This window comes from Cupressus sempervirens, chromosome 5, assembly GCF_028749045.1.
Source record: "Cupressus sempervirens isolate cs-2001-9-10 chromosome 5, ASM2874904v1, whole genome shotgun sequence".
NCBI lineage: Eukaryota > Viridiplantae > Streptophyta > Pinopsida > Cupressales > Cupressaceae > Cupressus > Cupressus sempervirens.
The window spans coordinates 140,955,718-140,973,697 of record NC_143122.1 but is presented as its reverse complement, the minus strand read 5'-3'; the positions used below and the strand labels follow the sequence as shown (position 1 = coordinate 140,973,697).

At 37.8% G+C, this 17,980-nt stretch overlaps 1 protein-coding gene across 2 annotated transcripts in view; it reads right to left on the bottom strand.

Moving 5' to 3' along the window:
- Positions 1-5,619: 5,619 nt before the first annotated feature.
- Positions 5,620-17,980, bottom strand: part of LOC149554892 (rab GTPase-activating protein 22-like) — a 37,696-nt gene continuing 25,335 nt past the window's right edge. Inside the window, exons 1-5 of one of the 2 annotated variants that reach the window (XM_089828904.1) lie at positions 13,717-13,907; positions 13,502-13,637; positions 7,815-7,864; positions 7,482-7,535; positions 5,620-7,193 (exon numbers count right to left, since the gene is read on the bottom strand). In XM_089828904.1, the coding sequence (XP_089685030.1) occupies positions 5,897-7,193; positions 7,482-7,535; positions 7,815-7,864; positions 13,502-13,637; positions 13,717-13,733 (1,554 nt within the window). In that variant the 5' untranslated portion in view covers positions 13,734-13,907 and the 3' untranslated portion in view covers positions 5,620-5,896. Of the gene's footprint in view, positions 7,194-7,481; positions 7,536-7,814; positions 7,865-13,501; positions 13,638-13,716; positions 13,908-17,980 lie in introns of those variants that run through there. The other variant, XM_089828903.1, reaches the window with a different exon arrangement.

The following is a 17,980-nucleotide window of genomic DNA, read 5'->3' as shown; positions in this document are numbered from 1 at the left end:
GTTTAAGGAGCTGATGAGTACATGTCCTGTTTTAGCCATTCCAGATTTCACCAGGCCCTTTGAGCTGCAGTGTGATGCCTCGGGAGAGGGCATAGGAGTTGTTCTCATGCAAGACAAACATCCCATCACATATGAGAGTAGAAAATTACGAGGTGTGGAGAGAACCTACAGCATCTACGACAAAGAGATGCTAGCAATCATGCACGCGCTAGCTAAGTTCAGGCAGTACTTAGTGGGAAGCCGGTTCACAGTAAAAATAGATCATAATAGCTTGAAACATTTCCTTGGATAGAAGGACCTTAATGACAGGCAACAGAAATGGGTGAGTAAATTACAGGCCTATGATTTCGACATAGCCTATGTCAAAGGGAAGAAAAATATTGTTGCAAATGCTTTATCTAGAAGGCCTCATTTGCTTGCTGTTGGGATAGTCATGGATGATTGGAGAGAGATGATCTTGGCAGAATATGCTAAGGATAGTTGGGCATCTAGCATTATTGAGGGAGCTATTCAAGATAGTCGATACACTGTCGTAAATGATCTGATCATCTACAAGGAAAGGATTTATTTAGTACCCGGGTCTGCTATGAAGCAGAAGATTTTGAGGGCATTTCATGATTCACCAATAGCAAGACATCCCGGATTCTTTAAGACATATCGGCAGGTGAGAGAGCGCTTCACTTGGAAATGACTCAAATCAGAGGTGCTTTAGTTTGTGAGGGAATGCCCTGTGTGTCAGCAGAACAAACAAGAACATTCTTTTCCGGGTGGTTTACTACAGCCCCTACCCATACCAGAGAAGAAGTGGGATAGCATTTCCATGGATTTTATCACAGGCCTCCCCAAGGCACAGGGTCGGGATTGTATCTTTGTTGTAGTAGACAAATTGACGAAATTTACACATTTCTTTGCAATTTTGTCTACATATTCAGCAGCACAAACAGCAGAACTATTTTTTCGAGAGGTATTCAGACTACATGGGATACCACGGAGCATAGTCAGTGACAGAGAGAGCAGATTTATGAGCCACGTTTGGCAGGAGTTGTTCAGGTTATGTGGAACAGAGCTCACTCCAAGTACCAGCTACCACCCCCAAACTGATGGGCAGACAGAGATAGTGAACAAATGGGTTGAGGGGTATCTTCGAAACTACATTGTAGGAGAGCAGAAGGCTTGGGTGAAGTGGCTACATCTAGGGGAGTACTGCTATAATACCTCTTTCCATATGTCTATTCAAATGTCCCCTTTTATGGCACTGTACAGGTATGATACTCCTAATTTTTTGGATTTGTTATTTGGGGACAGCAGGGTGCCTAAGGCCAAGGATACTTTGCAGGAGTGCCAGGACATTATGCGATCCTTGAAGGAAAATTTGCAAAAAGCACAAAATCAACAGAAGCAATATGTTGATCAGCACAGGGTTGAGAGGTCTTTTGAGGTGGGAGATATGGTGTACCTCATGTTACAGCCGTATAGACAGACCTCTCTCAAGAAGAGTGGAGCAGAGAAATTGAAACCACGCTACTATGGACCGTTCAAAGTAATCAGAAGAGTGGGCGAAGTAGCTTATGAGTTGGAGTTGCCTGCAGACAATAAAGTGCATAATATGTTCCATGTGTCACGCCTTAAGAAGGCATTGGGTCACAATGTGGTGCCTTCAGTACTATTGCCACCTCTTGATGATGAGGGAAAGCTTATCTTGGTTCCCGAGGCCATACATGACTCTAGGGAGAGGGTGCTTCGCAGGAGGACTATCAGGGAGTATCTAGTGAAGTGGAGGAACCTACCTGTCGAGGATGCTACTTGGGAAAATGAGCAGATATTGCAGCATCCAGAGCTGAAATTGCTTGAGGACAAGCAATTTTGGGAAGGGCGGACTGTAATGTCCCCTTTCTAGCATTCATAGCATGATGTTGTCGTTAGCCTATTTCCCCACAATCCTGTAGGCTAACTAGGACATTAAAGGGGCTTAGAGGCCATTTGGCCTAGACAGTTTCAGTTGCAGATCTTTCTAAGGGGTTCTGGGGCAACTTTGGGCATACTTACTATTTATAGTAAGTCATCTTGGACATGGCCGGACATTCAGTCACAGTGGTATGTCCATGGTAATTGTTTAAAATCGACAGGAAAACTTATTTATCATTGATAAGATTTGTTATACATTGATAAAGCCATTTTATAAAGTTAAATTTAAATATTTAACTTTATTAATGCATAGACTATAGTTTGTGGGAAATATTTAAATTAAAAGAGTTCCCTTTATTTTTATAACACATTGGAGACATAATGTACATAAAGGGAGTTATGTTTTATCCCACATTGAGAAAACGACGAATTGAGCTCTTGTGAGAACACTATAAAAGAAATGGAAGAGCTTTTTTTTGTATGCTTGGATGAAGATTAATGTTATGTTGCTGGATATCTGATTATCGGGCTTGGAGGACGGAATCCCTCTTTGCTAGCATTCTCTTCGCTGTTGGAAGACACAGTCAAGAGGATCAAGGGTGTTTTCACTTCAGGAAATACACTGGGTTTCATTTGGGGCATTCGCATAAAGAAATTTACAAAGGTTTGAGGTGCAGATCTAAAGTTAGTTATTGCTATAGTGCCGCATGAACAGTATTTTGCTACAGTCGGCATGAACAATATTTTGCTACAGTACGGCGTGAACAGTGTTGGTATCAAGTTTACTTGTTTTTCCGGCTGATTAGAAATTTGGAGTGTTGCCGACTACATCTGCAAAATACTACGGCAACTAATTCCAGGTTTCTTCTGTCAAATTTTGATACTCATTGGAAAGCAATTTATTGAGGAAATCAGCTTTATGAGTTTGCGTACAAAGTGTTTGACAATATTCCTTAAATTTCTACCAGTCAAAGTTCAAATCAGGGGAGGATATTACACTTGCAAAGAATTCAACTCTGCGTTCTAAGACCAAACACATACAGTTGTGGCATCATTTCATTCGGTCAGTTTTGGAGGATGGACAGTTAAAGTTGGAGAAGATACATACAAATGACAATCCAGCAGATATGTTGACAAAGGTTATAACAAGGGAGAAGTTAAACTCCTCTTCAGCTTTGGTTGGTCTTCTAGACTGAACATGAATAAAAGAACAGCAGAGTCCAGGGTGGTTTGATCCAGTGGGAGCCCCATGTGGTAGTGGTATTGCTACAAAATCAACTCCAAGTAGGAGATTGTTGTTTAGTGTGGAGCTCAATCAGTCCCCAAGTGGGAGATTGTTAGATTGTGGTGACTGATCAGAAAAGTACTATACATACTTCATAAATTCTTTGTAAAAAAAAATTGGGTTGTGGCCGACGTTGTAGCCGACATATGGCTGACATGTTCTAACCCTAAAACGGCGCAAAATACTTGTATAAAAGGGTTTAGGGTTAGGTATTTTCATTATGTTGTGATACAAAATTAGTTCTTGCAGCAGTATTGAGCTGTAAGGGATTACGGATTGTAATCAGGTTATAATCACTGAATTGTAATAATATTAGACTTGCAGTTTGGTGGACGTAGCCCAAGGATTGGGTGAACCACGTTAAATCTTGATGCCTTGTGTTCATTTTTGTGTGATCTATTATTTTCTGTTATTGGTTATATTTGCATGTAGTTTTTTTATTTTTGTCCGTAGTTTTATCCTAACACTGGTATTGATTGCTTGAGGACAAGCAATCTCAACAGAAGATTTGTAACATCCCCTTTTTGGGACATTAGAAGATTTAAAAACATATTTATATAATATTAAAATGGACTATGAAAGCGTGAATTAAAATTATAAAAGATCAATTTAATATTATAAAGTGGGCTAAAGTGACAAGGAGAGACAAGATGAAAGGACAAGAAGGGTGTTGAAGAGTCACAGCTTTGAGGATTAAAAGGAGAGGGACTCATTCATTTGGATTATGCTTGGTTTATTTTTCATATTTTAGTCTCTCTTGCGAGAGTTATTTGGAAAGCTTCATCTTTCATCTAGCATGAGGACGTCAACCCTCGTGCCAGTAGACTATGGACGCAAATCCACTGTTTGTGGAGATGTCACATTAGGTGTCTTGTGTGTGTTTACAAGTTCTTTTTTAATCTTCCAATATGACTATAAAATTGTGTTTAAGATTGGACTTCCGAAGACGTCACATCAGGTGTCTCGTGTGTGTTTACAAGTTCTTTCTTAATCTTCCATATGACTGTAAAACTGTGTTTAAGATTGGACTTTCGAATGTTGATTATTGTATTGTTGATGTATGATGTTGTGATATATTTCAAGGTATTTTATGAGAAGCTTATTGGTTTATATTGTTGGTTTATAATGCAACCTCATGTTTATGTTCTAAATATTATTTTGGGAAAAACTTGGGTCAATATCTATTGGGGATATTTCAAAGTACCTCCTTATGGGTTATTATCCACAGTGGACCTTATATTGACTCAAAATCCCCTTAGACATCCTTTGAGTATAACCAACATGATTCTTGATATGGAGATGAGAATGCCATCAATAGTCTTTAGGACAGTAAGGGGCCATTAAAAGGCAATGTCAACCCCAGTATCGCCCTAGGGGTTATTATCCAAAATGGCCCTTATATTGACTCAAAATCCCCTTAGACATCCTTGAGTATAACCAACATGATCCTCGATATGGAGATGAAAATGCCATAAATAAAGACACATTTAAAAGGTTTTTAATAACTTGTGACACAAAATGCTCATCACCACAGGAAGCAACCAAACGATCAATAGGCAACTGCTGCTTGCAATAAGAGACAACTAAAGCGAGAAGATAGGTTATAACCTGTATTAATTCCAATGACCTTAGCAACATTTATAGGTTTCCTCATTTGAACCCGCTTCTATGATAAGTACACCAAAGGTACTCTTTAATTGACATAGCCTTCAACATGTTGGGCAATCAATGTATTAAAAAACAAAATCTCATATCATGGCCCATAGGGTCTCCAATAAATCTTCCAAAACAAGCTTGCCAAGTTTTCCTCTAAAAACTTGGACTGAAATAAAATTTGGATTAAGAAAAATTCGAGAGAACATATCAGCTTGAGATTTCCTTTACACTGTGGCAATCCATTATAAACAGTAAACTTCAAAAGCTATTGATCATTGCTTTCCAACTTCCAAAGCTATTGACTATTGCTTCCCAGCTCTGATTTTGTATTTATTATTGATATTTGTCTAGGTTGAAATTATAAGTTCAGAAGAATCCTTAAAGCTTTAGTCCCAAAAATACTTGACAAATTTTAAAAGGGATTCTATAAGAAACACTATTTGACACTTCTTCCCTGAAATTACAAAGCTGGAAAACTAAGAGATCTAGGCAATTCTACATTTTACAGAATTAAAAAGAATGAGGATGCCACCCTAATCATTTGGTTGGATTGTTTCATTGGTTATTCTTTTGTGCAATGAGTGGTGCTTCGCATCACTGTTGCTATAAAGAAGAAACTTCAATTAGGGCTCACTGGTGCTAAAATCATTGATTGAATTGTGCTTAATATGTTGAATCTCATAGGAACACAATTATTTCAATATCAATGGTTTTTATAATATTCATTACAAAGTCGATTAATACCATACATAACAAAACTTACCATAACAACCTTTCAAATTGGAGATTCCTGCACTTTATCACATAGAGAGGTTAAGCTAGAAGATAGTACATGATATTTTCTATACCAGAAGCTAAATGTCTTCAACAATTTGTCAAAGAATGATTTAAGCTTTCCAGTCAAATGGTGATTGATAGTCATTAATTCGAGACCCAAGGGAAAACTGATACTATTGAAGGAAAGCACCATCTGTATGTGGAGTTCGGGGGAACAACTCAAACAAGATGATATTTCATAAAGGAAAAAAATGACCCAAAATAATTGTTGAATTATATTTTATCATGAAGGGCAGCCACTAAGTCATGGGCCTCATCCAGGAGTTTCCAAACATCCAAATGACCTGCCATGCTGTTGCACTCTCTAAGAATGTCATCCATTCCAGTATGCTTTTCAATAATGAGATTCCTTTTTTGCAACACAGATGCTGCTATTGCATACAATAACAAATCATTACTGGGAGGAGCCCTTCGCTTACCCTTCCTCCAAGCTGATTTCTTTATTCCTTCTCTAACAGCTGCTTGATTTGCCCAGATGACTTCCCACAAACAGAGAGTCTGCTCAAATGACAGCTCTCTTCTAAAAAGCACTACCACCATCCTGTACACAAAGAAACAGTCTTCAGCTTCAAGTTTCTCTAAATGGTTATACAAGTGTGGATCTTTAGTTTTGATAATTCTTGCTACCAGGTTCAGTTGCTTGCGAATACCCATTTCATCTAGTCTAAAATTGTCACGGGCAACATGCATAAAATGGACAAAACACCAGAAGGCTTCATAGTCTTCATCCATCAATGCCACAAAAGGAGAGAGAAGATCACTCATTCCTTGACAATATCCAATCTCTGGGTCATATAGAGCATAAGTTTCAAGGATTCCAACTAATCTTGCTGCGTGATGCTTCTGACATGGTTCTAGGTGCTCATCATTTATTAATCCCACAAGGGAAGCTAACCTGGATGCTTCTTCTTCTGTAACATTTGCCTGAGAAGGAGAGTATGGTACCCAATCTGCATTCATACGTACAGCATCAAGACGAATTATCCTCTGCCATGTCCTGAAATCTTCCAATGCCTGAGGACGGGTTTCCTTCAGCCTCTTTATCCTGTCAACCTTGTGTTCAATGTCTGTTGATGTGTTCTCCTCTTGGTGCCTATCCTTTATGATAGCAGAAAATTTGTCCAGATTGGAATTATCTTCAACGGAGGATTCATTATCTGAGAAATCTTCAGTTTTCCCATTTCCATTCTTGTGACTATCAGAAATTCTGCTTGAGTTGGGATCATTTTCAGTGATGGATTCGTTGTCTGATGAGGTGTCATACCTCACTTGCAGGCTATTAACAGGAGAGGACTCTAACAACTTTGAGTCTTCATCTTGACTCTCCATTTCTCTAAAAATAGGCTCACTTATCAAGCCCGTATCTTTAACTGAATGAGAAAATGCATCATCTTCTTGTGATCCAAATTCCTGTTCTTCTTCTCTGCAATTGATTACCTCGCTGATCATCTCACTCATTTCTTCATTTGGCAAATCCTGGCACTGTAATCTCAGCTGTTCATACTCCTCTCTGAATAAGAACACACATACGTCTCACATGCTCAAAAAACAGCCTTCCAATTACTGAAAAGGAAATGCTTCACAATTGCTTATACACAAAAAATACATACCACACAGAATGAAATCCTATATGCTGATTCAAGCATAAATACTAAATTCGTCTAATTAGATATTTCCACCTTACGAGCATTGATACATTTTGGCACTACTCTTCCTTGAATCCATCAGCTGTACAGCTAGATAAAATCCTATTTAGCAACTGTCCTGCCTGAGATATTATCCAAATTCTTACACTTACCTTTTGCGAATTCTTTCAAGATCTCTTTCTTCTTTTGAACTGTTCAAGCTATACCTGTAAAAAGTGCATCACAACACAAATGGCATCATGTAAACTTGTCACCTTAAGTACAGAAATAAGCCTTCATAATTGCAACATGTGAAAGTGCAAATACATTGATAGACACAATTCCTTTGCATCTAATATTTAACACAACTTCTTAGCATGACAAGCATTACCTTGATGCCTAGAAAATTTGTTGCCAGATAACAAACAGAATGAAATAATAAGATCAACAAAATAATTAACAGTGTAATGTCAAATATATCAACAACAGTGAAAAGAGATGCTTACACTCCAAGAAGGAATGGCCAAACTTCCGCTCTTATACTTGAGTCAATGCCCTGAAATTAACAAAGCAAATAAGACTGCAAATGCTGTGTAAGGATCAAGACATTAATCACACAGCTAGATATGAAAAACTCAAAATGTAATATTGTTTCAATTGCAAGAAAACAAATTCCATTTTCACAGTGATTTACAAGCAATAGAGAATCATAAATCCAGTGTAACACGGGGACACGTCCCCCCCCAAAATCTGGGCCGTCTCGGAGACGGGGACGTCCCCAGGACGGGGGGACAGCATCTCGGCTTTTTGGGCGGCACCACTCAAAGTGCCACCGCCGCCGGAGACGGGGAGACGTCTCCAAGACGGGTGCGGGGGGATGCCAAGGAGTCTCCTTCGTTGTGGGGGGATGCCTGGACGTCTCCCGTGGCAAGCAAAAAAGACATTAAAAAACAAAAAGTTGAACTCATTTTTAAAATGTTTTAATATTTCTTATTTATTGTATTGGATTGTGGGGTCCATCCATTCCTCCTCCTTTGTTTAAAACCCTTCTATTCTTCATTTTGATTCACATTTGCATTTCTCATTGTTTGCAACAGCAAGAAGAAGAAGAGTGAAGAGCTGAGATAAGGGTTTGTCCAAGAGTGAAAAGAGTGTTTGCAAGTGAAAAAGGAGAGCTTAGGAGCAAGAAGAAGAAGAGGAGGGTGGTTCTGGGTTCCGGTTTACCGAATCTTGTTGAAGTTTTTAAAGCAAAAGGTAGGGTTTCTAACGTATTTGTATGATTTTGAAATGCATGTTTATGAATGTTTTTGTTTGTTTAGATGACCTATGTTATCTCTGGACTCTTTGAAATGTCTATTTTCGATTGTTTAAACCGACGACTTCCACTCTCTTCGAACTATATTTGGGAAGAAAAAAAAGCAAAAGATAGGGTTTCTAACGTATTTGTATGATTTTGAAATGCATGTTTATGAATGTTTTTGTTGTTTAGACGACCTCTGTTATCTCTGGACTCTTTGAAATGTCTATTTTTGATTGTTTAAACCGACGACTTCCACTCTCTTTGAACTATATTTGGGAAAAAAAAAAAAAACGAAAATTGACTTCCAATGGTTCTATAGGATTTGGGCTTTTCTGAGCCGATTTCAGTATGTAAGAATTAACAAAAAAAGTTAAAAATTTTCTGAGCCGATTTCAGTATGTAAGAATTAACAAAAAAAGTTTTAAAAAAATTTAAATTTTTTTGTTAATTCGTACATACTAAAATTGGCTCAAAAAAGCCCAAATCCTACGGAACCATTGGAAGTCAATTTTCGTTTTATACTTTTTTTTTTATTTTTTTTTTATTTTTTTTTTTTTTAATGTTCCCAAATATAGTTCGAAGAGAGTGGAAGTCGTCGATTATGATTATCATTTATAAATTATAAATTTCAATAATTTAGCTTTATTAATTTTTGTTTTTTCATTTTGTGAAATGCAATGTCACAATGAATACTCATAGTGATGATGAGATGGAATTTCATTCAGATAGTGGCAGTGAATCAGAATATGAACCTGAGCCTGAGGTTGGCGCTGAGGATGATGAAGACACTGTTGAGAGGGGTGACCATGAGAGTGACATTGCAATTCCAGTTGGGCCAAATCAGCAAGGGGCCCAAACTAGTTCCACTTCCATGGGTACTGGTTTTATACTATCTGGTACTCCATCTACTGATTGCCCCTCCCCAGCTTTGGCACAGTGGGCCAGGGGTAAGTTTGATCCAAAATCTCTTTTAAAACAATTTTCCACTAGAATAACAAGCGGACAAGGAACAGGTGGCACAAGAAAGTGGAGATGCAATATTTGTGGTGAAGATTGGTATGGTAGCATCACTAGAGCGAATGTACACTTCCTCTTTTGGACAAGTAAAGGTGTCCAACCATGTAAGTTTTTGGGTGAATCCACAAACTTGAAGATTAGAATTGAATTCAACAAGCTTTGGGGAGTTCCAGAGGACTTGGGCCTTCCAGTGCCTGCTACTTTGGCTAGTAGGCAACAGATTCAGACTATACAGGAGGTGCATGAGCAACAAATACAGGGGCAACAACACCGACGCATGTCTTCTTCTAGACCACAACATAGAGTTTCATCTAGTTCATTGTTAGGGGCAGCCTCCGTACCTTCCTCTACTTATAGCTCTATAAGTGTAGCAGCAGCTGAGACGAGCAAGGGGAAACGCAGGGCACAGTCTAGTGACAACAACCCTATAGCAGAATTGTTTGCAGCCCAAACGAGAGAGAAGTTAGATGCATACATTGGAAGAATGTTATTTGCCAATGGCGTTCCACTTCAAATTGCTCGGTCTCCTTATTTTAAGGAGGCATTTCAGAAAGTAGCGAAGGCGGGATTACCATCATATGTGCCACCAGGTGAGCACAAATTGAGGAATAAAATCTTGGATGATGAGTATGCCAAGATTGGTGAGTCCATGGAGATCATGAGGGCTATTTGGGAGGAATCGGGGTGTAGCATTGTCATCCATGGGTAGACATACATTAGACACCGTCCACTCATCAATGTCATAGTCACATGTACAGAGGGCCCATTCTTTCTTAGGGCGGTTGATTGTTCGGGGCATCAAAAAGATGCTGATTTTCAATTTCAGATTCTTAGGGAAGCCATTGAGGAGATTGGGCCACAAAATGTGGTCCAAGTAGTGACAGATGCAGCTCATGTGTGCAGAGCTGCAAGAAGGCTTATTGAGGCCACATATCGGCATATTTGGTGGACTCCTTGTTGTGTGCATGCTATGAACAATGCTCTAAAGACATGGGGAAGATTAGTTGGATAAAGAGAGTGGTGAGTGATGCTAGAGATGTGCAGATGTATATCTGCAACCACCACACCTCACATGCACTATTTAGGAGCTTCGCCAACAAGGAGTTCTTGAAGCTAGTTGAGACACAATATGCATCCTATTTCATTCTCTTGGAAAGAATGCTTGATTTGCAGGAGCCACTGCAACTAATGGTTATGACAAATGAATGGAATAGGTGGGATGGTTCCAGGTCAGAGCAGGGGATGAGGGTGAAGGATATAGTTAAGAGCGATGTATTTTGGAGCGATGCAAAATACATTGTCTCTATTATTAGGCCAGTCTTCGAGGTGATCAGGTATGGAGATGGGGATGCGCCCACACTTGGAGAGGTGTATGAGTGCATTGATTCTATGCTTGGGCAAATGAGGGCCGTTGTGCGAGAGGAGGACCCCACATTAGCCTTCTACAATGATCACATTCGGCCTATTATTCAGCGTAGATGGGACAAACTTAACACACCCTTACACATGGCTGCATATGCATTGAATCCGAGGTGGTACATGACTAGGCCTGGTAGAGTTACACCACTTCACGATGATGAGGTGATTTATATTATTATTATATAACACTTTAAGACTTAGATTCTTATCATTTTATAAATTAAAATCATTTACATTACTAGTATCTTGATTCTTCTATTTGCTAATAATTTGTACTTTTTAAATTTTTTCAGGTGAAGGAAGGGTTCTTCAAGTGCATAGACAGGATGTATGACCCTGAGACAGCAGCCAAGGTTCGCATTGAGTGGACCAAATTTGCTACTCTTAGGGGTTACAGACAAGCAGCAAAGGCGAATATCAAGACTATGGCACAAGAGGATCCCATTTTGTGGTGGTCAACTTATGGACCGAAATCTACAACCACCACACTAGCTATTCGTTTGTTGTCCCAAGTACTTAGTTCCCCAACTTTTAACTTTTCATTGTTTATTGTTCAATGATCATTGTTCAACTTCTAATTCCCGAGTCTTACATTAGCCAATTATTTTTCATCTCAAGTTTCTAGTTCCTCGGCTTCTGAGAGGAATTGGTCTACATATCGCTTCATCCACTCTCTTAAGAGGAATAGACTTACCTCTCAAAGAGCAGAGAAGCTAGTGGCTGTACACAGTGTGTTGCATATCAATGACCGCACCACAAGTGTGTACAAGGAAAGCCTAGCATCACGATGGGATGTAGAGCCTGAGGAGCCATCGCAGATTGATGAGGAGGATGCTTTAGATCCAACCACAGGGCTAGTTGGTGTTCCTTTTTCAGCTCTTGATCTTGGACAGACTGATAGTTCCAGTGGCGATGAGTTTCAACCTCCAAGGGATGATCATTGATCATTGATCATTGATTTGGCATTTTGATTTGGACTCTTGGAGACTTGTAGTTCTTGTTTGCATTATATACTTATTTTGATATCATGGTTCATGGTACATGATACTTAATTGTAATCATCTTTATGTCATGAGTCATGACTCATATGGTCATTGATTACTATTAGATAGTAGAATCTAGATACTCATACTATTGATCTGAAGACGGATATATAGTCTTATAGACTAATATTTATTATTTTGAATATTTTCTGATGTTCAATGTTAAATGTTCATTGTTTGTTTGTTATAACTTATTTGATCATGAATCATGACGTTCTAGTTGAAAACTTCAGTGCAATGTTCAATGTTTAAGTTTTTTACATCTATGTATCTTATATTGTATAATTTTAGTACATCTTTTCATAACTAGCATTTTAAGTATCATATGTATAGTGTATACACCCCTGCTCCCTCCGCCACCCCCCCATCCCCTGCTGCCATCCCCCCGCTGTCCCCAAATCAAGGTCCCTCTGTCCCCCCATCTCGGAAACTTGCCCCCCCGTCTCCTAGGGCGGTGTAACTATGCATAAATCCTTTCAAACTCTTCTGGAAAATCAAAAGAAGAAGAAACAAATGGAAAGATTCCATACCAAATAACTGGACAGTAAAACCTGAAAAACTTCAATGCATAAATTATTGTTGAAAATTCAATGAATTTGATAACCTGATATTAAGCTACATGAACAGAGGATGTTTAAATATGCATACAATGGATGATGGTATTCTCTCAAAGAGAGATAGTGACTTTAATCCTACATATATAAGTTGAGGGAGAAATATGATAGGCTATGTTCAAGACTAGAAATTGAGCACATTAGTATATTTCCCACATATTGACCACCCCATGTAAAAATATTTGATAGCTTGATACTAAACTGTGAGAGCAGAAGCAAGATGTTTAAAATATGTATCCTGTTTCTCTAAGATCTCTAGACAACTTAATCCTACAAACTTAAAGTTGAAAGAAGTAAGATCGGCCAGGAGATATTCAGGACTGAAAATTGAGCACATAAATTTATTTCCAGCAAATTGACCAACCAGTAAAGAAGAAACACCATATGTAAGGATCATTAAAAACGAACATGGTAGAAAGTTCATTTGACATATACTATGAAGTATAATACAAATTAGAGCGGCACAAAATTTAAAAATCTCATCGAGCTAGTAAATGTAAAAAAATTAAAATGGGTGTCAAAGTGAGTAGACCAAACAATTATACTAATGACAAATGTATATTGGGAGGAAAATTAAGAAAATACATATATTTAATGTCAGGAGATTTAGGAATGCTTCTGGAATGTCATTCATAATTCAAATGTAAACAGTGAACTATTTGGCAATAGGAATACTAAAGAGCCTATGTGAAACTTAGAAATATCCCTATAAACTTAAAAAGTCATTCATGGTTCAAGCGTAAACACTTAACTATTTGGTAAAAGGAAACCTAAAGAGCCCATGCAAACAAGATACATACCCCACTGCGTACTTGTTTCAAGACCTTGAGTCCCCCATCAGCAAGACGACCATCCGGTAGAAAGGCAGTTGACCACTGCTGACATGAAAGAGGGTGTCGCTTTCTTTTATGAGCCCAACGTGATCTGAAAGATCCCCTGTGCAGAAGATTCGGTATCAGCTAAGAGCACCTTGCCAAAAAGCATGCATAAAATCCCCAAGGTAAAATGAGCATACAATGAATAATAGTGCATGACTGGCAACGTTCTGACAAATATATTCCTCTTCTATATCCTGTGAAGCATTTTAGCCACAATTCTGATCAGCAGAGGGAATAGTCACAAAAACACAAGTGTTTTAGACTGTAGAATTGTGGCAACCTGTTAGGCATGACTAGAGATATAGCATGGCCAGCTTTGCAGCCACACTGAAATATAAACATTTCAGTCTCCTGTCACATCATTTATGAAGTAAATGGCCTGCAGAAATAAAAATATTCTTTGGTTTCAATGGCAAATAGAGAACCCACATCTCAAAACATTGTCCGAGATAATCAGCGTAAAAAATCATCCAAAAGATAACTAGAAGACCAAAATTAAATTACAAAAAAATTATTTATGATTGTATTTCCTTTAAAAGAGTTCATGATATAATATGAGAAAGATTAAATAAAATATTCAATGAAAATTTATTGGATGAAGGAGCGATACCAATCATAAGGGAGGTGGTCGATAACAACATCAGAGAAATTGAATTAGCTCCGTACCAGACAATTATAGGTAGATATTCAACTATGTTTAACTATAGCATGTAATTGCAGTGTGTGAATGTTTTCTGTTAAAGACAATCTGTCAATCACATGCAATTTCTAGGAAGGGAAATGTTCAAGCCTTTTATCCATCCAGGACTAAAAACAGCTTATTAATCAATTACTGAGAAAACGACGACATTTCACCTTAAGTAGAGCACAACCCAAGGGTAAAGCCTATAAGGTATAATACTGTGGCTCCTATGATTTCATCACAGAGAAGCCAGCTATTAGACCATACTACCTTCCTAGAGATAATACAGGAAAATAATCTGAGATTTGAAAGCACCTCTTCAATTTGAAAGATTGGCAAAAATTTATTTATACATTCTTAGTGTTTAGCATCTCGTGACACTGTCTTGCAATTTTTACGAAGGAATGAAGCTGGTTTTGGAGCAATGACTTACCAGCTTTAACTTATTAAGGTCAGGTTTTAATAAGCTTACAGTACCATACTGCTATAAGATTAACCTAACATTCACATAACTAGAATAAGACCATCAGTGTGAGAGAACATTTAATCTGGCTAAACACTAAAGGAAGAATATAGCTTGTATTTAGTTTATTTCAACATAAAACAAAAAAAAAATATTAAAAATTTGTTTCTTCTACAATGGGGTCCATTACAGAGCAATATTTAAATGAAAAAGTTATTATTGCCATAATTCTTCATGCCCCAATATAAGCAGAATTCAAGAATTTATCTTAGAATGTACATACTTTACCAATGAATTGAAAAACAAGAATTGGAGTTAAATTTTCCTTTGAACTGGAGTTAATGTTCCCTTTGTCAACTATGTCCCCTCCTAACCCCTCAAGTTGTAAACTCAACTTTGATGAGGGCTCAAAAATCAAACTTAGATTGACGAATTGTGACCTCTTTTAGATTTGTTCCCATTAACAGCACAATGAAGACAATGAATTTGGCAAACCGAATACAACTTCCAACTCCTCTCAGATCACGATCCTAACAATGAAAAAAGTTTGCATGCCATGTTGGAAGCTAAACTGTATCCTTCTCAAGTTTCATAACCTATCACTGCATTTTCAACATATTAGTTTGTCCCCCTCTTATTGGGAAACTAATAAACTGGTGTACTTGCTCACTAACACAAGTGATGCCCATGGTGCTCTAACTTAGTTATTTCAGAAGAAGATGACTGGCCTTCCCTTCTTCATTAACATTGACTCAAGGAGCTGGGGCCATGCACAAGTACAATCTGCACAAACGGTGAGGAGAATGGAATGTGCAATGCTCTGTTATGGTAAATTGATGTTGTTGTAGTTGTGTTAAACACAAGAGAAGAAAACTCCTTATATAGATTTACAAAGACAACATTTATAAAAGAAACAATTGTGAACTAAAGGCAATTATAGAAACTACTTAATAAACTAAAGACTAACTAAGATGACCATTAAAGAAACATTATCATATTCTAATACCCTCCCTTAATGGTCATTGTCTAATTGTAGTCTTTTGGTCACAAATTCTTCAAAACATTATATTGTTGTTGAGACCCTCCCTAGATTTGTCGAATGTTAATGGCCAAGAGTAGCCAAAATATATTCAAAAAAGAACAAAGAAGGGTGTCCCCTGCTTCAGAATGCTGTGCAACAAGAGACGAGCTTGCCGTTGACTCTAGCACTAAGATGACTCTACCACTAACCCTCCAGAAACAGCAAAATGTCTGACCAAAAATCATCACAAAAATATCCAACTTGATGTTGGATAAAGGAGCTGTTGTTTCCTAAAGACAGAGAAAAACTAAGAACAGCTAGCATGATTTTTTACGAAAAATTGGCAAACCCTCAAAATTTGTAGATGAGCATGATGCCCCAAAACAGACTACAAGAAGCAATGTTTTTTTAGGAGAACAATCGGAATAACCAGACGCAATTTTTGAGGTGACAAATCAAACAAACCAAACAACAGAATCCAGGACATGAATCAACATACAAAGCATCATCTTCGAAGAAAAAAGGGTAAAACCCAATAAAGAATTTTCGAGGAAAAATTATAAACTCAACATGAATTTTTAAAGGTAAAAAATTATGAAAACCTAATAGAAATTTTTTAAGGGAAAATTTATGAAAACCCATTAAAAAAATTGAAGGGATAAAATTATGAAAACCCATTAGAAAAATCTTCATGCGGCAAAACACAAGACTTCACATGCTGAAACAAAACATACAAGTGCATTCAAGTATATGAAACGAACATGTAAGTGCATGCAAGTATATATAACAGAGAATCAAATTTCTACAAGGATGGTTGTCTGTTACTTCGCCCCAAAAGGCTCAAAAATGTATAAAAAGCATAGATTGGATCGAGAAGACCCATTCGCTGCACTCAAAAAAGACATAGCAGCCTTTAGCTCTTTAGAGGAAATAATGATAATAGGGGATTTCAATGCTAGAATAGCAAACAACCAAACTCTTAATCTTAAGGAGAGTTACAATGAAAGCAAAGACCCAGTTTGGCTTGAAGAAGGGACACAAAAATGGGAAAGATATTCACAGGATAGCATGGGAAAGATTAATCATTTTGGTGCTGAATTACTAGGCTTATGCTGCCTATATAACATGGTCATATGTAATGGTTTGGAAAAGTGGCCTAAATCAGGTGGAATCACATGCAAAAGATACAATGGACAAAGTGTTGTTGATTATGTAATATGCTCGCAAGAATATGTCGCAAAGATAATTAACTTTGAGATAGAGGATTGCCCCATGGAGCTAAAATCTGATCATAACCCCATCTTGATAAGGGTGTCCACTCACTTTAAAGATCAACATATTGTCCCAAAACCTTTACAAAAGAGGAAGATGATTCCGATTGGCAAAGTTTTAATGACACAAGAAAACCATGCTACTTTCCAAAACTCTCTTTTGCGGCTGTCTAGGGTTCCGAGAAACCATCCTGAGTCTAATAAACAACATTTCATGGACAAGGATAATCTTGTTCTTACTATCATTAAAGCACTCAAGGAGTGTAAAAGATCTAGGGCCACAAGAGAAGCCAAGAACACTTTTCCGGCCAATCCGTGGTTTGATGAGGCATGCAAAACAGCAAAAAGAAATTGGAAAAAGAACATAAATAGAGAAAGTAGAAAGGAGTATGATCAGCTGATTAAAAAGAAGAAAGAAGAGTATGTAAACAAGAGAAGAATCGAGTTGATTAATCTTGGTAAAAACAGCCCCAGAAAGTTTTGGAAAGAGCTTCAGCAGAGAAAAACTCAAATAGAGAACAACATAACAGGAACCAAATGGCTGGAATATGCCAAGATTCTCTACGAGTGTGATCTAGGAGAATGTAGAATCATGGAAACAGAGACTACAGGGGAGTTATTCAGTGAAAAGGATATTATTCAAGGCATAAGGAGGTTAGCTATTGGTAAAGCGCAAGATATAAATGGGCTTCAAGCTGAATACTTAAAATGGCGTGCTGAAACCCTCACACCACACATCACTAAAATTTTCAATAGTGTCAATAGAGAAGAATTCCCTGTAAAATGGACAAGTGTGGTGATCCCACTCCACAAAAGTGGAGATATAAACAATCCCTCTAATTACCGAACCATCATGATCAATCCACTATTTGGCAAGTTATTTGGCAGCTTGGTAGAACAAAAAATCAGCAACTAGGCCGAAACAGAAGGCAGACGTGCAAAAGGGCAAGCAGGCTTTAAACCG